General features: G+C 36.6%; 1 protein-coding gene across 5 annotated transcripts in view; it reads left to right on the top strand.

Annotated features, from left to right (window-relative positions):
- The window catches only part of PNPLA8 (patatin like phospholipase domain containing 8), a 38,734-nt gene extending 16,662 nt beyond the window's left edge, over nucleotides 1-22,072 (top strand). For 3 of the 5 annotated variants that reach the window (XM_060196407.1, XM_007528293.3, XM_016190502.2), the window contains 5 exons: nucleotides 1,289-1,460; nucleotides 8,667-8,724; nucleotides 12,032-12,226; nucleotides 18,881-19,076; nucleotides 21,012-22,072. In XM_060196407.1, coding sequence (XP_060052390.1) covers nucleotides 1,289-1,460; nucleotides 8,667-8,724; nucleotides 12,032-12,226; nucleotides 18,881-19,076; nucleotides 21,012-21,286 — 896 coding nt within the window. In that variant the 3' untranslated portion in view covers nucleotides 21,287-22,072. Of the gene's footprint in view, nucleotides 1-1,288; nucleotides 1,461-8,666; nucleotides 8,725-12,031; nucleotides 12,227-18,712; nucleotides 18,832-18,880; nucleotides 19,077-21,011 lie in introns of those variants that run through there. The other 2 variants (XM_060196409.1, XM_060196408.1) reach the window with 2 other exon arrangements.
- Nucleotides 22,073-25,016: the final 2,944 nt, after the last annotated feature.

Raw genomic sequence — 25,016 nt, 5'->3', positions numbered from 1 at the left:
GCATGAGAGTTTCTCTGCATAACCATTATGCTGTCTACCCTGCCCTAAAATTCAGGTGTTTTTTTTTTTTTTACGGTTGTTTTTTCAAGATTTATCTATTTATGAAATTGAACCAAAAAGAAAACTAGAGTACCAGTCTGGCATATGTGATATTGGGCTCCAAAATCAGTACCTCATACAAGTCTAATACTTCTTGTGTCACCTTCTGAGCTTTGTGATTCAGTTTTATAGTATCTGCTTGTCTCTGTAATAGTACTTCTTAAAAAGAAAGAAACTTTAATGCTTTTTCAAATTATTTATTGATTAATTGGAAATTATCTGCAATTTGAAAAGGTCACTATCCATCAGATAGCTATGCTATATAATGTACTTTTTAAAAGTGTGCTGTCTTTACCTAGCATATAACATTCTTTTAGATGAATAAATGACATAAAATATTTAAAATAAATTATGATAGTTATTTCCTGTTTTTTCAGAGTAAGTACTAATGCAGCTTCAAGTTTTTGCCCTACCCTACCTCTTCCCATCCTTTTTTTCCCCTTAGTTCAGATTCAGACCAGTTAAGTACACTAGGTGGCAGTGTGTCCTACCAATTGCAGCTATGATAGGAATTTTGCTATTTAAAAGGATATTGCAGAGACTTTCTTTCTTTAATTACACTATTTCCCAGGACCTAACTTTAATGAATTGGTAAGTTGTCAAACATACTGTTCTCTGTGACTAAATTAAGTGATTTATTAAGATTAGAAAAGACTGCATTATCTTAATTAGAGATTAATGTAAAACATTACATTTTATAGAATTTTAAACTATTATCACCATTGGTTAGTAATAGTTTAATCCTTACTGAAATCTTGGAAATCCCTTTACATGCATTATTGGAGTACAGTGATGTTATCGATTTTAGTTGTTCATTATCCTTATCGTAGAAATAAGCAATTAGCGGTTGAGTTCACTTGTTATAGTGCACAAGGACCCTGGTTCAAGCCCCAGTCCCCACCTGCAGGGGAAAGCTTTGCGAATGGTGAAGCAGATCTGCAGGTGTCTCTCTGTCTTTCTCCCTCTCTATCTCCCCTTCCCTCTTGTTTCTGGCTGTCTCTATCCAATAAATAAAGACAATAAAAATTTTAAACAGAAATACTCAATTAGGACTCTGAGAGGTTAAATACCTTGTTGCTTGAGAAACAGTTTAGAATATCAAAGTTAAAAATTAAACCAGGATTATGACTCAGGGAATATGATAAGTCCTGTAATACCAGTGCTGATAAAATAACAATTCTTTTTACAGGTGCTATTTTAGCATTCATGTTGGGATTATTTCATATGCCCTTGGACCAGTGTGAAGAGCTTTATCGGAAGTTGGGATCAGATGTTTTTTCACAGAATGTCATTGTTGGAACTGTCAAAATGAGTTGGAGCCATGCATTTTATGATAGTCAAACGTGGGAAAACATTCTTAAGTAAGTTGTAATTATTTTAAGATGTTCTGATAATGTAACGTGTATATTATAATTTTTCAATATTAAAATGTAAGTATAAAAATAATTAAAATATGAATTATTGATCCCATTGATGAGAGATAATTACAAAAGTATTTTGGTGAATTATATTCTAGTCTCTACATTCTTGGGTTTATGTATGAGATTTGCATATAAGAGTTGATGTTGTTTCTTGAGAGCTTGTTTGGAGGTTCCAGCAGGGGAGCGCAGCTACTCATACTCTAAACCAAAGACAGGTCAGTCTCTATTGGGGGACAGCCGTCCTTGTCCTCTTCAACCTAGCAGGAGGGACACACATGGAGCAGTGAGGGAGGAAGGGGACACCCACCTAGCCAGCCAGACCAGCCAAATCAACCCTGGCGAGCAATGGGGTGACAGATGTTGCAGCCAGATCGCCCTCACATCCAGATGTTGTTTCTTAAGAATTGAGACCATATTGCAAATAGCCCACATTTGCATCCTATTTGCTTTCTTTTTTTCTTTACCAGGATTGTAGCTAGGGCTTGGTGCCTGTAAAACTCCTCTGCTTCTGTGGAGCTTTTATTCTTTCCTCTAGATAGAGGATGAGAGACAGAGAGAGAGAGAGTGAGAGAGAGGGGAAGAAGAAGCAGAGGGAAGAGAGACATCACAGCACCATTCCATAGCTGGTGAAACTTTCCCCACTGCAGGTACCTTGCTCACATGTAGTAACCCAGGGCTTGAACTTTGGTCCTTGCATATGGTGATGGCTGTTCTACCAAGGAGCTACTGACCAGTCTCACTTTTTTGAACTCCATATATTTGTCTTTCTTGTAAACATTTGTTCTTCTAAAACATCTGATAATATGTTATTCTAAAACACCTAATAAATTTAAGTATTTTCTGTAATATTTCAGTTATTCACCTACTTTCCAAAAATATATATAGTAGAAATTTAAAATCATCTATACTCTGTTTTCTTACTATTTTCAATATTTTCACTTTATAGTAAATCTCCTTCTATTTTTTTCTAGACTGTGTGTATCTATATCTTCATGCATATTTTTGTAGCAGAAATTAAACTTTAATTTTATACTTTACCTTTTTCAATTTTTTAAACACTATTGACACCTGCATTTTTTTAGGACTTACATTCTTCAGTGTGATAGTACCATATCTTAATTTTTAAAATACTTTTTAAAAATATTTATTTATTTATTTATTCCTTTTTGTTGCCCTTGTTACTTTATTGTTGTAGTTATTATTGTTGTCGTCGTTATTGCATAGGGCAGAGAGAAATGGAGAGAGGAGGGGAAGGCAGAGGGGGAGAGAAAGACACCCGCAGACCTGCTTTACCGCTTGTGAAGCGACCCCCCTGTAGGTGGGGAGTTGGGGGCTTGAACCGGGATCCTTACACTGGTCCTTGTGCTTTGTGCCACCTGCACTTAACCTGCTGCACTACTGCCCGACTTCCAATACTTAACTATTTTAATAAGAGGGAGAGAAAAAATAGAGCATCATTCTGGCATGTGGGATACTGGGGATTGAACTCATTTATCCATTACACCACTTCTTGGGTTTTATATCATAATATCATATTCCCATTAAGGGAGTTTGTTATTTTTAATTTTTTTGTGTGATTATGAACAATTCCTTGGTAGACAAATGTAAATCTATGCCCACACATCAGAATATACCAATGTTAGTTTATAAAAAAATGAAATAAATATTGAGTCAATTTTGGTGTATTCTAAAAATAATCATTGTATGGGAAGTATAAGGAAAACAGTAAAAATAAGTTATTATGCCACTAAAAACTAAAGCACTATTAATGTATTAAGCTTTTAAACTATTCAAATTTTTTCTAGAATTTCTTGTGTGTGTTTATTACCTCCCCCAAACTAAATGATAATTCATATATAATTTTATTTCCTGCGTTTCATTTAACAATAATCAGTGCTTTCCTGTCATGGATGTTAAGATCTGCTTTTTTTTTTTTTTTCTCTCAATGAAGAGATACACCAGAGCACTGCTCAGCTATGGCATACAGTGATGTCAGGGATTGAATTTATACTTTGAGGTACCAGCCATAAAAAAAAACTGGTACACAACCACTTTGCAACCTCTCAGCCTAAGACTTTTGTTTGTTTGTTTTATTTTGTTTTTAATTGATTTAATTCTAAATGACAAGTCCGTTAGATTAGAAGGGTATAATTCCACATAATTCCCACCCAAAGTTCCATATTCCATCCCCTCCATTAGGAGCTTTCCTATTCTTTATCCTTCTGGGAGTATGGACTCAGGATCATTATGGAGTGCAGAAGGTCTGGCTTCTGTAATTGCTTAGACTTGTTTTAATGACCGTTCACTATTCTCTTTTATGAACACACTTATTTTTTGTTATCAGATTCCCCAGTGGAGAAAGATACTTCACATATTTTATACTTCAAGATAAAGTTTAAATTAACATTTTGGGACCTGGTTGGTGCTTCAGTGGTGTAGTAGAGTATATTTATGCTTTCCATGTGTGAAGTCCTGGGTACAATCTGCAGCATCACGTGTAAGCACCATGGACAGTACCAAGCATAAAAAATGGGTGGAGAGTCCTGGGTAGTAGAGAAGTGCTTTGGACAGTTACTTTGATATATATATTATAAATGGTCAAACATTGTTGCTTAAGTAATAATTTAAATAATGCAGATGTCCTTGTAACTTTTATTAAATCATCTTTCTGTCTGAAATACTAACATCATTTATTTCAATTCTTTACTATTTTTACTAAATTGGGGCTTTATTCCTTCATGATTCCACCACTTTTGTTAGCTTTATTTATTTATTTATTTATTTAAAGAGACAGAGCATGAGAAAAACTACATCATTTGTTGTACGTGGTGCTTCTCTGTGGTTCCAAGGGTTTGAACCCAAGTCAGCTAATGTAAATTACTTTTTTCCCCTCCAAGAGCACTGCTCATCTCAGGTTTATGGTGGTGCTGGGGACTGAACCTGGAACTTTGGAGCCTCAGGCATTAGAGTCTCTTTGCATAACCATTATGCTATCTACTCCCACCCTAATGTAGATTCTTTTCTACATTAGAGTCTGTCCAACTTTTGTTTTTCTTCTTAATTTTTAAATCTTCTCCAAAATTGTTGTTATTAGAGCTTTGCATAATGCTTTATTTTGACTTAGCAGTTCTTTTTCCAATTTTCATAGTGCTATTTGCTATTTTCACTTAATCTCCAAAGTGAATCTTATAGGTCACTTTGCCTTTAATAAAAGAAGTTCCACTGAGTGATGTTTTTAATGAAATTATATGAAATGTGTCAGTTATTTTGTGTAATATTCACATTTTACCAATTGAGCAATTTTCCCAGTTGAGCAATTTTCCCAACCATTAGTACTGATTGGTACTTGTCTTTTTATTTTCTTTGGTATCTGTTAGAATTAGAATAAAACAATTTGTATCAGTTCTCATGAAATCATAAACCATAATATATATAAGAATTTATTTTTTTAACTTTTATTTATAAAAAGGAAACACTGACAAAAACCATAGGATAAAATTCTCACCACCAGAACTCTGTATCTCATCCTCTCCCCTGATATCTTTCCTATTCTTTATCTCCCTGGGAGCATGGACCAAGGGACATTATGGGGTGCAGAAGATATTTCTAATGAAGATTTTGAAATTTTACTATAAAATTAGCTTTTCTGCTATGAAATGTTTTTCTTTTTGTTACTCATTAAAATATTTTCATTTATTTGCAGATTGTTATTTCACTTGTTCCTTCAAATACTTCTTAATTTATTTTCAATTTTTTATTGGGATTGGTGGTTTACAGTATACAGTACAATTGTTGGTACATGTATAAAATTTCTCAATTTTCTACAAAACACTCTGATCCTTTACCTAGGTCCTTCTCCACCATACTTTGTAATTTCTTAATCACAATATCGACAAACCTTTTATATGTGGTTATTTTTTCCCATACTTTTCCACACTTTGCCTTCATTGCTAAATTGACCACTCCAAAACCTGATGCTTCAAAACAGTGCTGATTTAGTCTCATGAGCTTGTGGTTTAACTAACTAGGTATTTCTAACCTTGCTTAAATTCACTCACATGACTGCTGGCAGTTCAAATTACATTGCTGGAATGGCTAGCTTCGTTTTGCACATGGTCATTTCAACCTGTAATTCATCCTGTCATGGCAATGAGATTAAGACTCAGTGCAGAAATACTTATCTAGCCTCAGTTTAGTAGGATACTTGTTGGTGTTCCATTGACCAAAGTCACTCAAATACCGAAGCTTGTATTAATTAGAAGGGGCTACATAGAAGCATATGGGTACTAGAAAGTGTTATTCATTGGGAGCCATTATATTTTAATCTCTCATGCCTACTCCCCCACTCTTGTGTGTGTGTGTCCCATGTTTATTTTAAACATTCTTTTTTTAAAAAAATTTATATTTACTTATTTTCCCTTTTGTTGCCCTTGGTTTTTTTTTTTAATTGTTGCTGTAGTTATTGTTGTTGTTATTGATGTCATCATTGTTAGAACAGAGAAATGGAGAGAGGAGGTGAAGATAGAGAGGGGGAGAGAAAGATAGACAGTTGCAGACCTGCTTCACCACCTGTGAAGGGACTCCCCTGCAGGTGGGGAGCTGGGGGCTTAAACCTGGATCCTTATGCCAGTCCTTGCTCTTTATGCCACGTGTGCTTAACCCGCTGCGCTACTGCCCGACTCCCTTGAAAATATTCTTTATATGGTTTTCTGTGAAGTTATTTTGTGTTATTTTAGGATACCTTTTGCATTCTTTTAGTATATCTCTTTATTATATCATTGTAGATTTAAGGATGTTGAGGACCTTTTCTTATTTTGAAATCTTAAATGTGCAAATCATGGTCCTGATTTTCTCTTCAAATTTGTATACCTAACTTGATTGACTAAGACATTTTTGCTCTGTTTATAAAGTGTAAAGGCAGTATGTACTTGGGATCTCTATCCCAATTTTACAGCAAGGTTTCTATGCAATGACAAAGTAGAAGACTATTTGAGGAATAAAATTGCATTAATCTTCATGTATGAGAAGTATATAGATGAGATTGGGAGAGACAAAGGGCTCTCTCATTTTAGAAAGTAATTTATATTAATAATTATAAATGATTTATAAAAGAGAGATCACTGCCTAATTTGTAAATGTAGCATTATGTGAAATTCACTTGTATTCTAGTAGAGAAACATGAGTATTATTTGGAAAAAATCATTAGAAAAATAATTTTTAGCTGACACAGTTTAGCAAAAATCAGTCTTGGTATTTAATACATGTGAAAATTAATTTTTATGCCTGGAATTGTTTATTTTAATTATTGATTGAATAATGATAAACAAGATTATAATAGGGGTATATTCCCATACAGTTCCCACCACCAGAATTCCATATCCTATCCCCTTCATTGGGAGCTTCTCTATTCTTTATCCCTCTAGGAATATGGACTTTTCTTTGGGGTGCAGAGGTGGAAAGTCTGACTTCAGAATTGCTTCTCTGCTGAACATGGACATTGGCAGTTTGATCCATACCCCCAGCCTGTTGTTATCTTTTTCTAGTGGGGTAGGGCTCTGGAAAGGTGAAGTTCTAGGACACATTTATTTATTTGTTTGTTTGTTTGTTTATTTATTATCTTTATTTATTTGATAGAGACAGCCAGAAAATGAGAGGGAAAGGGGAATATAGAAAGGGAGAGAGACAGAGAGACACCTACAGCAGTGCTACACCACTTGTGAAGTTTTCCCACTGCAGGTGGGGACTGGGGGCTCAAACCCAGGTCCCTGCGCATTATAATGTGTGCACTTAGTCAGGTGCACCACCACCCAGCCCCTATTTATTTATTTTTTCAACCAGAGCATTACTCAGCTCTGGCTTCTGGAGGTGAAGGGAATTAAACCTGAGAGTCTCTTTGTGTAATGATTGTGCTATATCCCTCGCCCACTGGAAAAAGCAATTCTGAAATAAAATTTTCTTATGGGTCAACAAAATAGTTCTCATGGCTAGGACACCTATGCTGCTATACTTGCCCTTACTGAATTGGATGAAGCTTCATGCTGTGATGTGTTTCCTTTTCTCTGTCTTTATCTTTGTTTCTGAAAAGATCAGCCAGGAGCAGTGAAGCCCCAACGTGACAAAATACAAAACAAACAAACAAAGCCAATTCCCTTGTAATAGGATTGCCACCCAAGGGCAATCTCTATAATGTGGTGATTCAAATGAATTTGGGATTGGAGGGAGGGAAGCACTAAGTTGACTGCATTGCTAAAACAAGTTCAATGGTTAAGTGTCTAGATCTGGAATTTACATTATTCTGTAACTAGTCTACCCATACTTCTGCAATCTTATCTCACTACAGCTATATTATCCTACCAGGAAGACCCTGAAAACCACAGATGTATTCTGCCTCTGTTTCTGTATGTTCTTTATATCCTTATTTTTTAATGTGTTGTCTTGATTTTTATTTTTTAATTTTTTCCCCCAAGATTTATTATGAGAGAGTGGCTAGAGAGACCAGAGCACTACTCAGATCTGGCATAAAATGTTGTCAGAGACTGAGCCTCTGGGGCCTCCTGCATATAAGTTTTGTTCTGTAACATGTTGAGCTGTCTCCCCAGCCCTTGGTGTCTTTCTTTTTTAATTAATTAATTAATTAATTATTAGATAGAGACAGAGAGAAACTGAAAGGAGAGGGAGTGGTAGAGAGGGAGAGAGACAGAGAGATACATGCAGCCCTGCTTCAACACTCATGAAGCTTTCCCCCTGCAGGTGGGACCAGGGGCTTGAAGCTGCATCCTTGCACATTGTAATATGAGCGCTTAACCAGGTGTGCCACCGCCTGCCCTCCACCCTTGCTGTCTTTCTTAAGCTACACCTTCATGTATCTTTTCCAGTTACCATAACCTCATTGATTGTACCCTCTCAGAACTATAGATATTTACAGTTCTAATCAAAGATTATTAAATAAGTGCATGTTGTTTCATGTGCATTAGTAGATAAGAAATTCCCTAGAGGAGATTCTTGCATTTCTCTCTCTCTCTCTTTTTTTTTTTCTCTGAGCACTTTGACAAATCCCTTTGTCAGTCAGTACTTGCTTAGTAAGTATGCTGCTTCCTGATTATTAGGAGATGAAGTAATTTTTTATGTATTTTTTTTTTATTAAAGGGATAGAATGGGATCATCACTGATGATAGAAACAGCAAGAAACCCCACATGTCCTAAGGTAAGGTTAGAGGAGTTTCTTAAACCCTATAGTTGAAATGAAAAGTAGGTGAAACCACTTATTCTTAAGGCCCCTTATTAGTTGCTTTAGGGACCTCTTTTAATTGATTACTTATCCTTTATATATTGAATTATACTATAAAGATATAAAATGTGATCTATATAACTAGATCCTTTATCCAAAATACAACAAAAGTGTAAGAACACAAAAAAGTGGGAATGAAGGTGAGGAAGAAAAATACTTTATCATAAGAATTAGTAAATTCTAAGGAGTTGGGTGGCAGCACAGCAGGTGAAGCGCACGTGGTGCAAAGCACAAGGACCGGCATAAGGATCCCAGTTTGAGCCCCTGGCTCCCCACCTGTAGGGGAGTCGCTTCACAGGTGGTAAAGCAGGTCTGCAGGTGTCTTTCTCTCCCCCCTCTGTCTTCTCCTCCTCTCTCGATTTCTCTGTCCAATCCAATAACAATGACATCAATACCAACAACAACAAAAAAACAAGGGCAACAAAAGGGAATAAAAAATAAATATTTAAAAAAAGAATTAGTAAATTCTAATTATTTTAAGAAAATTATGACATTTTCTCCTCTAGAATTTTAAAATAAAGTTTGTCTCTCAAATATATCCCTATATGATTAATGTGTAAATGGAATCCTGATTTTTAAAATATTACTGTCACTAGAATATATCTCAGTGTAACTTCTCTTTATTTTGTTTGAAACTCAGAGATCTCAGTATTGCTTGAGTTTTATATCTTTTACTGCAGTTTATTTTTGATGAAGCGATGGGATTCCCAAGAATCCTGTTAAGCTTAAACTATCTCTTGATAAACAAGCTAGAATTTTGCTTATTCATATTTCTCTTCATTGTTTATATATTATTTGCCAGTGTACCAGCACTGTGCTAGGTTGAATGGATAGTTTAGTGAGTAAATGCAGGCACATAATTTTTAAACGTTAATTAAATAATCACACAGTAACAACAAATGATGAATTGTCAGAAAAGTCATGATGCATTTTTCTTTGTTCTTCTATGCAAAAATGCATCATGACTTTTCCAACAACCCAGTATGATATAGTTTACCTGAAGTTAGTGCCATGGAACACATAAACACTTCTCTGAAAGCATTTATTTATAGCGATGAGGATAGGCTAAAGACATGAAACTTGAGATCTCAATGTGAAGAACAAGTAGAGTCTTTCCCAGCAAAAGGAACTATCTGTACTGGAGGAGTCATGGAGAGTGTTCCCAAAGACAGAACCTAAAAATCTGGGCAGCTTTGTGAGATGGGGCTTGAACAGTAGGTGAGTCAGATCATATAGTATCTTAGAAGCTGTGATAAATGAAATAACCACAATTTTTTTTTTTTTGAGGAAGCCCCAAAGATGCACTCTCTGTATCTTCTTAGTTTCCTCATACACCTTAGGGCTTCTTATTAACTTGCTTATCATTAAATTGTGAGAATTTCCTATGTTAAATGAAAGAACCAGCATTTGCCACCTCAAAAAGTAGTTCTGACTATAGTAGAGCAGCAACTCATATTTCTTTTTTCTTTTTTTCCCTCCAGGGTTATTGCTGGGCTCGGTGCCTGCACCATGAATCCACTACTCCTGGAGGCCATGTTTCTCTCTTTTGTTGCCCCTGTTGCCATAGTCTCGTTGTGGTTATTATTATTACCATTGTTGATGTTGTTCGTTGGTGGATAGGACAGAGAGACATGGAGAGAGGAGGGGAAGACAGAGAAGGGGAGAGAAGGATAGACACCTGCAGACCTGCTTCACCGCCTGTGAAGCGACGCCTCTGCAGGTGGGGAGCCGGGGGCTCGAACCAGGATACTTACGCCCGTCCTTGCGCTTTGCGCCACCTGCGCTTAACCCACTGCGCCACCACCCGACCTCCAACAACTCGTATTTCTTAAATAAACCTATTAGCCAAATAATAGACCCTTTGGATTTCAGGGTATGGCTAGTCCTTGTTCATTTGAATGACTCACAGGAACTTGGGAAATGACCTTTTGGTTTATAAAATAGAAAAACAAAGAGATCCCTGGCAAGATACAACTTTTAACAGGACTTTCACTATCACTATAATATTATAATTGCATTGCTTAACATTAGTTTCTTAAAAAGATTTATATAGTGACAAGTTATTAAATGCATTCAGAAAGATAGAGAATTTTGTACTTAAGAGTTTTGGAAGTGTACCCGTTATCTCATAATCTTCTTTATCATTATTAAGTAACTATTAAAAAAAGTTTAGGGGGCCAGGCAGTGGTGCAGTGGGTTAAACACATATGGCATGAAGTGCAAGGACCCGTGTTAAGAACCTGGTTCAAGTCCCTGGCTCCCCACCTGCAGGGGAGTCGCTTCACAGGCAGTGAAGCAGGTTGCAGGTGTTTATCTTTCTCTCCCCTACTCTGTCTTCCCCTCCTCTCTCTGTCCTATCCAACAACAGCAGCAGTAGCAACAATAACAATAATAATGACAAGGGCAACAAAAATGGAGATAAAAAAAAAAGGTCTCCAGGAGTAGTGGATTCGTGGTGCAGGCACAAACCCCAGTGATAATCCTGGAGGCAAAAAAGATACGGTTAATTTGACTAAAGTCATAATGCTTTCAAAGACTACAAAGATGAAGCTTACTAATTTATAGATTATATTGTGTAAATAGTTTATTTTTAAGTAGTTACACTTATTACTATCATTATATCATTTGTTATTTAAGGGCCTACAAACTTATGCCTTATTTAATGTGTTTTTAAATAATTTATTAAATCACAGTCAGAAATACCTTTTATTTTATTTTTTTGTAATATATCTCAATATAGTTTCCTCCTTTTACCTGTTGTCTCATGAAGAAATACATGTTTTGGGAGTTGGGTTAAGCACACATGGCGCAAAGCGTTAATGGGCCGGCATAAGGATCCCGGTTTGAGCCCCTGGCTCACAGGTGAAGTAGGTCTGCAGGTGTCTGTCTTTCTCTCCCTTTCTCTGTCTTCCCCTCCACACTCCATTTCTCTCTGTCCTATCCAACAACAACAACATCAAGAAAAACATCAATAATTACTACAAGGGCAACAAAAGGGAATAAATAAATAAATATTTAAAAAATAAAAATAAATTATTTAAAAAAATAAAAATAAATACATGTTTTAAAACTGCTGGCCCCCTTCACTTAACTTAAAATTTATGTCGACACTTAATGAATAGAGTTCTAGATTATTCATTTAGACTACTAAATAATAGCTAATTCTTATAGACATCATATATTGCTACTTACAATGAATACTGTTCACTTTTTATTTCATCAGGTAGCTGCAGTAAGTACCATAGTAAACAGAGGGATAACTCCAAAAGCTTTTGTGTTCAGAAACTATGGTCATTTTCCTGGAATAAACTCTCACTACTTAGGAGGCTGTCAGTATAAAATGTGGCAGGCGATTCGAGCCTCATCTGCTGCTCCAGGCTACTTTGCAGAGTATGCATTGGGAAATGACCTTCATCAAGTAAGTGACAATATGACTTATCTTTTTAAATTTTACATGACTGAAACAAATCAGAAATTATTAAATACCACTGAACTTACAGAGGAATCAACCAGGGGGGCTTCTTTATGATGTGGCAAAGGATATATAGTACAAGATGAATTATTATTATTATTATTTTTGCCACCAGGGTTATCTCTGGGGCTCAGTGCCTGTATAACTCCAATGTTGCTAGTAGTCACTTCTTTCCCTTTCTTTTTTGGTAGAAGGTGAGAGACAGGAATAAAAAGGCAGAAAGATTATTGCTCCTTGGCTTATGAATCTTAACCCCTGTGGGTATGTACTAAGGTTTTGAACCTGGGTCCTTGTACATGGTAAGATGTGCATTCCATAAGGTAAAGCTCCACATATCCCCTACAAGATATTTTTCATTTGTTTTTTCTTAAGTTAGCAAACTTTCTGACTTGAACATATTTTAGAAAAGTTTCTTTGTAACAAATACAAATCCAGCTATGATCATTTTGATATTGGAAAGTAAGTTAGGCTGTAAGATTGACTTTCCTCGTGTGATCAAAATGAAGAATGAAACATGGTTCCTGAAAAGGCAAAATCCAATCTACTTGAAGTCTTAGTAGACATACTTTGAAGAAGATACAATAAAATAATAGTAGTAAACACTCATTGTTAGCTGGGTGCCAGAAACTTACATAGTACCTTATATGTACTATCTCGTTGCTGCTTATGAGGCAAAGAGCTATTTTCATTTTATAACTGAGAAATCAGTCTAAAGAAATGTTAAGTAGTGGTTCGAGAGGTAGCACAGTGAATGAAGCATTGGACTTTGAAGTGTGAGGTCCCGAGTTCAATCTCTGGCAGCACATGTACCAGAGTTATACCTGTTTTTTTCTCTCCCTCTTTCTTCCTATCTTCTTCATGAATAAATAAAATCTTAAAAAAGGAAGGAAGGAAGAAATGCTAAAGAGCTGCAGTACAGTCCCAACTGTTTAATGATAGACTTTTTTTTTTTTAACCCAAATCTTTTTTTTTTTTTTGGGAAATAATGTTTTACAGTATAGTTTTTCATCTCTCCATGATAGGTCTCTGAAAAACACTGTCACCCCTCCCCCCAAACTTAGGTCCTTTTCCACCATCTACCACAGGACCTCTTCTTCTTTGGTACAATACACCATACCTTTTCTAAGTTTCAGTTTGTGTTTTCCCTTGCTTTCCTTGCTTCTTAAGTTCTATCTATAATTGAGATCATCTAGTATTCATCTATCTCTTTTTGACTATCTCATTGTTAAATGATAGATTTATGATGCTATCTTTAACTATACTTTTTAAAAATTTTATAGCTAAAACTGTACAGTTGAAAGTTATTTCTAGTGATATATAGACCTATTCACTTACTATGAACTTTTTCTCTGTCAAGTCTTTCCTTCCATTTGTGGAAATCTTAGCTTATAACTTACACTACTGGGAGAAAAAGATACAAAGAAATGGAAAGGCATCCCATACTCCTGGGTTAGAAGAATTAACATTATCAAGATTATGTCTAGCCAGTGCCATATACAGATTTAACATGATCACTGTCAAGGCCCCACAAAATTTCTTCAAGAGAGTAAAACAGAAGATACAGAAATTTATTTGGAAACAAAACGTTCAGTATAGCAAAAGGTATCCTGAAAGAAAAGAGAAAGAATGGAAGCATCCCACTTTCTGAGCTCAGAACATACCACGGAGCCCTTTAATCAAAACAACTTGGTACTGGACTCAAAATAGACAGAGTGGAATAGAATTGAGAGTCCAGAAATCAGCCCTCACACCTACAGACATCTAAGTTTTGACAGGGGAACCCAGAATATCACATGCAAAAAGGAGAGCCTATTCAACAAATGATATTGGGAAAATTAGGTTGAAACATGTGGAATGAAATTAGACTGCCCGGGGCCAGGCAGTGGCACACCTGGTTAAGCACACACATTACAGTGCACAAGGACCTGGGTACAAGCCCCTGGTCGACACCTGCAGGGGGAAGGCTTCATGAGTGGTGAAGCAGGGCTACAAGTGTGTCTCTTGTCTCTTTCCTTCTTTATTTCCTCCTCCCCTTTAGGTTTCTCTCTTTCTCAATTCATTAATATAAGTAAATAAATAAATAAAAATACTTTGAAATTGAAACACCAGATTTCAACATAAAAAAGTAAACTCAAAATGGATGAAAGAATTAGAAGGTAGGTTAGAAACCATCAGCTACTTAGAGGCAAACATAGCCAGCACTTTTCTATATACTTATATACATAGGCAGCACTTTTTTTTTTTTTAACATCTTCACCATTTTAAATCCAATTGCAAGAAAAAAGCAAAAATGGATTAATGGGACCTCATCAGAGTGAAAAGCTTCTGCACAGCAAAAGGAATCACCACCATGACAAAGAGATCACCCATCGAGTGGGAGAAAATCTTTATGTGTCATACGTCAGTCAGATGACTGATAACCAGAATACACATGAACTCACCAAGTTCAACAATAAAAAGACAATCTCATTGAAAAATGGGGGGAAGATATGAGTAGATTCTTCTCCAAAGAAGAGATTCTTATCCAAAGGAGAGACCCAAAGGGCCAACAGACATATGAAAAAATGCTCAAAGTCACTGATAATAAGGAAAATGCAAATAAAAACAAGATACCACTTTATACCTGTGAGAATATTACATATCATTACAAAAGACAAACACCAACTGTTGGAGAGGCAATGAGAGGAAAGGAACTCTCCTACATTGCTGATAGGAATGTAAGTTGGTCCAGCCCTTATGGAAAACAGTCTGGAGATTCATCAGAACACTAGAAATGGACCATATGACCCAGCAGTCTGTCTTCTAGGAATTTACACACAGGGAAAGCAAAAGCAGCTCTCCAAAAAGGACCTATGCACACCAGCGTTCATAGTACAGATTGTAATAGCCCAAACTTAAAAGCAACCCAGATGCCCAATGACAGATGAATGGCTAAGACACAACAGAGTACTTTGCTGCTGTTAAAAATGATGAGGTCAGCCACCAGGTTCAAGGTGCTGCCATAATAACAACTGGACTTCCCTGGGCAGACAACCCCAGCAATGTGTCCTGGAGCCCTCTTCCCCAGAGCTCTGCCCCACTAGAGAAGGAGAGAGAGAGGCTAGGAGTATGGATCAACCTGTCAACACCCATGAAAAAAGAGTTAACATATAAAACCAATCAAATTGTTGACTAATCATGAATCTAAAGTCTGGAATATTGCAGATGAAGATTGGGGTCTCTGTTTTGGAAATAGCTAGTAGGTCTATTTTAGGTATATTCCAAGGGGCCCATGACTGTACTAGTTTTTGCCTGAGCTTGACATCTGATATGCAGGTGGACGGACCGAGGTTATTGTCCGGGGAGATGATGTCATGGCTGGAAAAAAGGCTAGAAAGCTGGATCAGGGAAGAGAGTAGCTCCCAAATATGGGAAAAGTGTATGGATACTGTTGACTGTAAACCCCATTGATTTGATCTGGGGCTCATATTCAGCACAGGAGCCTGTGTAACCTCTGCATCCCTGTAGGTCTGAGCTCATATTCTGTGCTCATGAGTAGGAATGTTCCAAGTTGCACCAATTTCAGGATCCATCTTCCTCAGGTAGCAGATAGATTATATTATCCAACCTCCCTACGGAGGATGGAACATTCTCTACCACTGTTGATTCACATAGAGGGCAGGGTCCTGTCAGGGCCCACAGAGGGGTCCCTTATATTGTTCCTGTGGAGATGACCTGACCGGTGACAATGGAGAGAGGGATCTATTCGAGGTCTAGGTCCATCATGTCTGTGTGGGAATCCTAGGACTCCCCGACTAGGGCTTCAGCTGATGGGGTGGCCTGATAGTGACTAAAGAGTCATTATTATGCCAGTCTCTTGACCTTGTTTAGCTTTTGTAGTGCTTAGTTTGATAAGGTTAGCTTTGGAGTGATTAAGGGTCAAATGAAAATGTTTTATTGAATTAACTCACTTTTACTTTTAAAAATATATTTTATTTATTATTTTAAAGAAAGATGTATAGAGTGAAAGATACAGGAGACCAGAACATTATAGAGCTCTGGATAACTGTTGCTTTTAAATTTTGATGTTTCTTTCATTATCATTCAGTTAAAATATGTCCTAGGGGCCAGGTAGTGACGCACCTGATTGAACGCATATGCTACATGGGCAAGAACCCTATTTCGAGCCCTTGCTACCCACCTGTAGGGAAAAGCTTTGTGAGTGGTGAAGCAGTATTACAGGTGTCTCTCTGTCTCTCTCCCTCTCTATTACCACCTTCCCTCTCAATTTCTGGCTTTCTTTATCCAATAAATAAAAAGTTAAATTTTTCTTTAAAATTCTCACAATATTTACTGAGAATTGTGTTGTTTAAATTTCAAACAGCTGGCTTTTTTTATATACAGATAAAGATACATTGAATGAAGAATTGAGAAATAATTTGAGATTAATTTGGGAAATCCATGGTGTGGTTAGAAAAGCTGCAAGGCAACCCCTCTAAAGTGAAGCTACAATAGACCCACCCTAATTGGGGGCAAATTGCTTTCAGTTTCAGCCTTTTAATTTCAGTAAAAGGATACAGAAGTCTAAGAGCAGTTAATGATTCTTTCTCAAATTGCCCAATATCTTGTATTGGCCCTAAAAATGTTACTATTAGCAAATTCTTTGATTGGCTTCAGATGAAACCTGTTATATAAGATTATTCAGCACCTACTTCCTTGCACATTGCACCACGTGCACTTAACTCACTCCACCACCGCCCGACTCACAGAACTAGTGCTTTCTAAACAGTAACCCCTTCTCTTTTCTTTTTAAGATTTTTATTTATTTTGCTACCAGGGTTATTGGATAAGGCTCTGTGTCTCATTATAAATGGCATTTGGGGTCATGGAGATAGATCACTGGGTAAGGTGCACATACCTAGCTATGCATGTGACCCAGGTTTGCGCCCCAGCATCACATGGGAGGTGCTCTTTCATGGGAGGAAGCTCAAGTGTTTTGATTCTCAATCACTCTTTCCCTCTTTCTGAATAGGGAAAAATTCACCAGAAGCAGTGAAATCATGAGTCCAAGAGGTCCTGGCTACACAAAAACCAACTAATGACATGCATCCTCCCCCTGCCCCCCCCCCACACACGTTCTTTTACAAAAGTGATCTAATGGTGTTAAGAAAAAAAATAAAAGTAACCTTATCCCACTCCTCATAGTCGTCAGTTGCAGAACATATAGTCTGAAGTTCACACTGCCTGAGATTTAAAACACATAAGGATGGGACTGGCCTGTGGCACATCTGGTTGAGCAGACAAGTTATCATGCACAAGGACCCAGGTTCAAGCCCCTGGTTCCCAGCTACGGAGGGAAGCTTCACTGTTAGTGAAGCAGTGCTGCCAGTGTCTCTCTGTCTCTTCCTCTTTAACACCCTCCCCCCTCAATATTTCTGTCCTAACAAATAAAAGAAAATAAATAGGAATACATTAAAACACACATATACACACATCTGTAGCTATAGTCATTATGAACATTTTGGCCTACCATACAGTAGATGAACATTTGAGTTTTTCTTGAAATATATTAAAGCAGTCTACTTAGTATCAGAGAAAGCCTACAACACACAATCTTTACTTTGGTGTGCTTAGTTTAGCATTATGATCTTTTTAGCCTCTGTCATGCTGCTTTGAGTTTAAGAAGTATGTGATTAATTACATTACCATAGCATTTGCTAGATTCCTAAGCTACATACTGAAGTTTAAGTCTATTGACTCTATAATTAAGGTAAGCATAGTGTTAACATGTGCTGCCACTTCCTGACTCTGCTCCTCACAAAAATAAACCCCTTTTAAGCCTAGACTAGGAAAATAGGGTTCACTATTCTTAGCACACATATTGTCATGTTAATTAGGTAGACCCAACCAGCCTCTCCTTGCCCCCCTGCCCCACCCAATAGAGCCAATTAACTTTGCAAAGTGTGGTTAAAAGTTGAAACTTTTTGGGGGGCTGGTGGTAGAGCACCTGGTTGAGCATACATATTATAGTGTGCAAGGACCCAGGTTCGAGAACCTGGTCCCCACCTGCAGGGAGAAAGCTTCACAAGTGGTGAAGCAGGGATGCAGGTGTCTCTCTGTCTCTCTCCCTTTCTATCTCCCCCTTCCCTCTCAATTTCTGACTGTCTCTATCCAACAAATAAATAAAGATTTAAAAAAAATTTTAAAAAGCTTGAGACTTAAAACTTTTTTTTAGTGATTTTTATATTGACTTACAGGATTGCATGATAATTCCATACAGTTCCTACCACCAGTGTTCTATGCCCCACTCCCTCTATTGGAAACTTCCCTATTTATCCCTCTGGGAGTATGGACCAAAATTCTTTTTGAGGTACAAAAGGTGGGAGTTCTGAAGAAGTTGGAACATTTCTACTGCCATTTCTGCATATCTGCTTTTTTTCCCACTTCTACTAGAAATTTGCAAATTATTGAGATGCTGTCAAATACTTCAAAACCCCAGTTCTAAGATAAGTTGCCATTGAGCACATTTTATTTTTTTTTATTAAGCACATTTTTAATTACATATCTATCTATACTGAGTTAAGAGCTCTGTATTATATTTTTTTGATTTATATTTTACAGGATGGAGGATTACTTCTGAATAATCCTTCGGCATTAGCAATACATGAGTGTAAATGCCTTTGGCCAGATGTTCCATTGGAGTGCATAGTATCCCTGGGCACTGGACGTTATGAGAGTGATGTGAGAAACAATGTGACACAAACAAGCTTGAAAACCAAGCTGTCTAATGTTATCAACAGTGCTACAGATACAGAAGGTTAGTCTGTTTCTTTGCTACTTTGAAGCAGTTTAACCTCTAGGATGCTGTCCTGGACAGAATGTCTGTCTGTGTCATGGGTTTGGAAAGGAGAAACACTGGAAGCAACTATTGTGTTGTTTCTTCATCTCCTTACCTATTTCTTAGTAACCCTAGCATAGATGCTATTTACCACTTGGGAGTTAGTTGAAGGAGTAACAAAGACTTGTTTGAAAACTCTTAAGACACTTGAAAAGCCTAGCAAAAATCCAGAAAACCAGCATGCATACAGAACTCATTAAAATATACTAATTGAATTTGTTCACATATTAGAAGGATAATATAACAAAGGTACTTCCTGGTTATATAATCAGGTATATAAAAGTTAAATGAATTCAAGATTATAGTTAACACTCAAGTCAATATAATCATTTTGATTTTTAAAAGAAAAATTTATGTTAGTCTCAATAGATGCATTAAAGACACATGACTAGGGACTAGGCAGTGTTTTACTAGGTAGAGTGTACATGTTAATATGTATGAAGAGCTAGGTTCAAGCCCCCAGTCCTCACTTGAAGCAAGCCATGGAATAGCACTGTCTCTTCTTCTCTTTGTCTTTCTTGCTCTCACTCTCTGTCAAAAAAAAAAAAAAAACATTGGGAGCAATGGAGTTGTTGTGCAGGCACTGAGCCTCAGCAGTAACTGGTGTCAAATAAATAAGTAATCATAAATAAATAAAGATAACTCAATAAATTAAGCATCTACAAATTTCTCTTTATGCTGAAAGACTAAATTCCTCTACCTTAGATCAGGAACAGAGTCAGATAATCACCTCACTTCCAGAGTATAGTGCTGGAGGTCTGCCCTCCCTCCCTTCCTCTCTTTCTCCTTCCTTCCTTTCTTCCTTCCTTCCTTCCTTCCATCTTTCCTTTCTCCCTCCCTCCCTCCCAAGACCTATTTATTTACCAAGAGAGAAGAAGAACCAGAGTATCACTCTGGCATATGTGATACCAGGGGATTGAACTAAGGACCTCATGCTTGAGAGTCCAGTATTTTACTCACTACACCAATGCCCAGCTGCTGAAAAGTTATCAACATCATTCATTAATCATTAGAGTGATAAAAATTAAAACTACGAGATACTATTGCACGTTCTCTAAATGGCTAATATTAAGACTGATGATACTTTTTTTTTTTTTCAAACATGTAGACCACTGGGAACTTTGATATGTTAATGGTTGGAATGCAACATGGCATAGCTATTTGAAAAACAGAATTGGAATTCTGAAAAAAGATACCTGTGTACTTTTATCACATGACTAAACAAATTTATCCCCAAGTATTTATTCAGGAGGATTGGAATCATATATTTACAGAAGATTTATATGTAAATGTCTATATCAGTCTACCCTAATAGCTTAAAACTGAACAGATAAGGAACAGGAGTTAACAAATTATGCTCTGTCTGCTAAGTATATGTATTTGTCAAACTTCTCTGGGAACTGAATTTCATTTTGTAGTTTTATTCCCGATCAGTGAATCACAACTACTGTTAGGTAACTGGAGTGATGAGATGAGCAAGGCTTTGTAATTTTTCCTAAAAATTAATTTTAAATAAGGGAGTCAGGCACAGCAGTGGGTTAAGTACACATGGCGCGAAGCGCAAGGACCGGCGTAAGGATCCCAGTTCGATCCCCTGGCTCCCCACCTGCAGGGGAGTCACTTCACAAGTGATGAAGCGGGTCTGCAAGTGTCTATCTTTCTCTCCCCCTCTCTGTCTTCCCCTCCTCTCTCCATTTCTCTCTGTCATGTCCAACTACAACGACAGCAATAACAATGACAATAAACAAGGGCAACAAAAGGGAAAATAAATAAATATTACAAAATAGTAATAATACTTTTAAATAAAGGCAAATTCAATTTACCTATGAACTTTATCCTCCTCTTTGTTAACAGAAGTCCATGTAATGCTTGATGGTCTGTTGCCACCTGACACCTATTTTAGATTCAATCCTGTAATGTGTGAAAACATACCTCTAGATGAAAGTCGAAATGAAAAACTGGATCAGCTCCAGCTGGAAGGATCGATGTACATAGAAAGAAATGAAGAAAAAATGAAAAAGCTTGCGAAAATATTAAGTCAAGAAAAAACAACTCTGCAGAAAATTAATGACTGGATAAAACTAAAAACTGACATGTATGAAGGTCTTCCATTCTTTTCAAAATTGTGATGAATATATACATATATTACATATATTTTAAATCAAGTAATGTTCAGAAGGCCCACAGAATTCATTGAGAAAATTTGAGGTTCAGCATGGATTACCTCTGAAATGCTTGTGTATTCTGGGGACTCCTGATAAAGGATGGTTTGGGGTCTAGCTTACACATCACAAAGAGCATGCTGAGTTACAAAATTCACATGGGAATTAGGTTTTTATGATGTTAATAATTAACTAAACTTTAGGAATATTGTATTTGTTGGTTTTTAGTAGATATTGGTGTTATATTGTTTGATATTTGAAAATGTATTAATATATGTGCCAAGCAAGAACTAAAAATTATAATAGTACTTGAAGTTTGCTTTAATCACCATAATCATGTTGAAATTGTTTGCCCATTGATTTTCTTATGAAAATCCACAGGACTGGAAAGCTAATTTCTTCTTAAATGTACATCACTTATATGTTTTTCACTGGCTACATTCTAAATCTTAATGTTGCTTTTAACTATAATATCATAAACAGATGCAGAGAAATGACATTTTCTCAGTCAACAGACTTTTACATTTGAAATATGAAAGAACAAGATAGTTTTCTACACAAAATATGTTTATTTGAACAGTGTTTGATTCATAAGTAGCTAAATTTATAACTATACTTTCCTTCTGAAATTTTAAAATAATGTTGTATGTTAAGGTTTCTAGCTGTTAGAAATTTATTACTTGAATTCATGGAGAAGATATCCCTACCATTAACAAAAATAAAATGCTGAAACAATGTGTTGTTAAAAGTTAATGTCATTTTTCATTATTTTTTTACAGTGTATTGTAAAGATTAAGCTTATTTTTACCATGTTAGTTTCATTTTCACAGAGATTAATACCATATACAAAAAGCTAACTTGTTCTTTATGCCATCCAACTATTTGCCATGTAAGTCAATTATCATCTTTAGATTTGTCAAGAAAAATAGTCAGAAGGGGCAAAGTATAAAAAAAAAGCGAGCTTTGCTTTGTATATATAAACTAAAACTAAACCCTGTTGCTGAGACTCCCTTATCGCTTCTGTGCTACATTGGTTCACAGAGGCAAGTGAAGTGTGTGTGATTCAAATAGTGCTAAATGGATTTCTGGTCTGGATGCTAACCTGGACTCTGCCACACTTCACACTATGTGCACTTAACCTGTAGTGCCACCGCCCGGCCCCCTGGACTCTGCCACATAATCCTTCTGTTTATGATCATGTGTGAACGTGGACAAGCTCTCCATCACACATTTTATTTATAACACCAGTAAAGCTAGCTATAGAATTTCATGTATTCTTTTATAACAACCTTAAAAAGTAAATTCTTGAACTGTACAGTCAAAAGAATAAAATGTGGAAATGAAAGTTTAGTCTAATACAGCAAAGAGAATACTATTAGGAATAAAAAGATAATTAGTAGATTCTCCAACTCATCAATTATATAAAAATACAGCCAATTTTTTTCTATGCTTAAGGATTTTTGCTTGACTCAGAACTCTTTTTTTTTTTCTATAATATATATACTGGCTATAGCACAGTCCACTCTTGCTTCCTTTTTCAAAATTAAATTTAGCACTTTAGATAATTTTGTCTATAGGTATATGGGATTTCCCCTGTGAGGATGGAGAGCCATGGGTGGAGAGATCATGAGTTGAGTTACATTTGTATTGTGTATTTCTTTCCCTTCCTTTTTAATTGCCACCAGTGTGATTGCTGGGGCTCTACTTGTACGATGAATCCACTGCTCCTGGCAGTCATTTTTCTCCCTTTTTCCTTTTGACAGGGCAGATAAATTGAGGAGAAGGTGGGTTGTAGGGGAGATGTAGAGAGAAAGACACCAGCAGTCCTGTTTTACCACTCACAAAGCATCCCCCATGGAGGTAGGGAGCAGGGTCTTGAACACAGGTCTCTGCTCTCAGCTGGGTGCACCACTTCTTGCCCCTCTCTTCATCCCCCCCCCCCACATACCACTTTTCATACCTGTGAAAGCAGATGTCAAAGGAAATCTGAGAGGAAAGGAGGTTACAAAAGGATAAGCTAGGAACTTAGAGTAGAATCTCAGACTCTGTGTCAGTGATAAATGAAGTTCCCTTTAAGTATTTCCCCAGCAACTACTGACAGCTACCTCTCTTTTTCACCTATAGAGCTGTTTATTGCTGATATTATTCAGACCTATAAAGTCAATGCTCAAATTTTATCTAGTCTGGATATGTTTTAGAATATCCCTAGTCAGTTTTGAATGTTCCACAAGCATCAGTGATTCTAGTGACTAAAAACAAATTTGTAACATTCAGATTTCAGTTTTAGATAATGTAAGTAGAACATGAAACTGTCACTGGTTAATAAATATTTTATAAGATAGTCTTTTCAGACCACAAATACTCCATATTCCTAAGCAAGTAAAAGCAACTTATACATATAAAAAAATTATATCTCATTGGAAGTCAGTATTTGGGTATTCTTTGTAATGATGCCAATTTCAAGTACATTATATACACAATTTATATATTTACACCTTATCATGAGGTTATCTTATATGACAGTTCATCTATTCTGCACTGAATTTTGTCTAGCTCTGTCCCATATTTTTGCTTGACTTATTTATCTTTTGAACAATATAGTTATCCAAGTGTATACTCTGGCCTTAAGTTTCTTTCACAAATATTTTCCCATGCCCTTGTCCATGTTTCTTCAGCTCTTTTCACTCTGCAGTTGTGCAGATGCACCAATTTTGAATCATTGTTGGACCTATTTGTAACCGAAATGGTTTATCTGAAGAATTGTAATTCACCTGAGATGCTCTCATTCTGCAGTGAGGCCAGTGTTTTCCTTTGTCCAATACAGAGTAGATTTCTTTTTGGGGGGAAAGAACAAAGCCGTTCTTAAGGATGAATATCCACTACTGAGTAGGTTGTGGATTCTCCTTTGGGCTTTTTAAAAAGAATATTTATTTTATTTATTCCCTTTTGTTGCCCTTGTTGTTTCATAGTTGTAGTTATTATTGTTGTCATTGTTGTTGGATAAGACAGACAAATGGAGAGAAGAAGAGGAAAACAGAGAGGGGGAGAGGAAGACAGATAACTTCAGACCTGTTTCACATCTTGTTAAGCGACTCTCCTGCAGGTAGGGAGCTAGGGCTTGAACTGAGATCCTTATGCCGGTCCTTGTGTGGATTGTTTTTAAAGTAGAGCCTTTTATGACGAAAAATAATTTAAATCATCTACTTAGATTCATTCCAACCTATAATTTGCTGCTAATTAATTTTTTTCTCATTTTTAATATTTTAATTTTAGGAAAGAGACATTAACTGAGAGGAAGAGGGAGAGAAAAAGACACCAGCAGCAGTGTTTCACCACTCCTCCTAAAGCTTTGCCCCTATGGATGGGGACTGGGGGCTTGAACCTGAGTCCTGCTCTGTAATGTGTGCACTCAACCAGATGTGTACCACCTGGCCCCCTTCACTAATTTATTTTTTCACATTGACAGATTTTATTTTAATTTTGCAAATTAATAATAGCAGTTGTCACTGGCTTTTCTTAAGCACTTCCTGTGAGCCAGGCACTGTGCTGGGTAATAAGCATTAACTCACTCATCCCTAACAGCAACCTTGGGAAATACATTTCTTTACCTATTAGAACATCAAAGCTTAGAAAGGTTGAGCGGCATGTAAAAGTTGTGTTGCTAATAATAAGTGGTGAGTCTGGGAGCAGAAGGCAC

The sequence above is a fragment of the Erinaceus europaeus genome, chromosome 8 (genome assembly GCF_950295315.1).
Source record: "Erinaceus europaeus chromosome 8, mEriEur2.1, whole genome shotgun sequence".
NCBI lineage: Eukaryota > Metazoa > Chordata > Mammalia > Eulipotyphla > Erinaceidae > Erinaceus > Erinaceus europaeus.
This window is presented reverse-complemented; position numbering and strand designations above follow the sequence as displayed.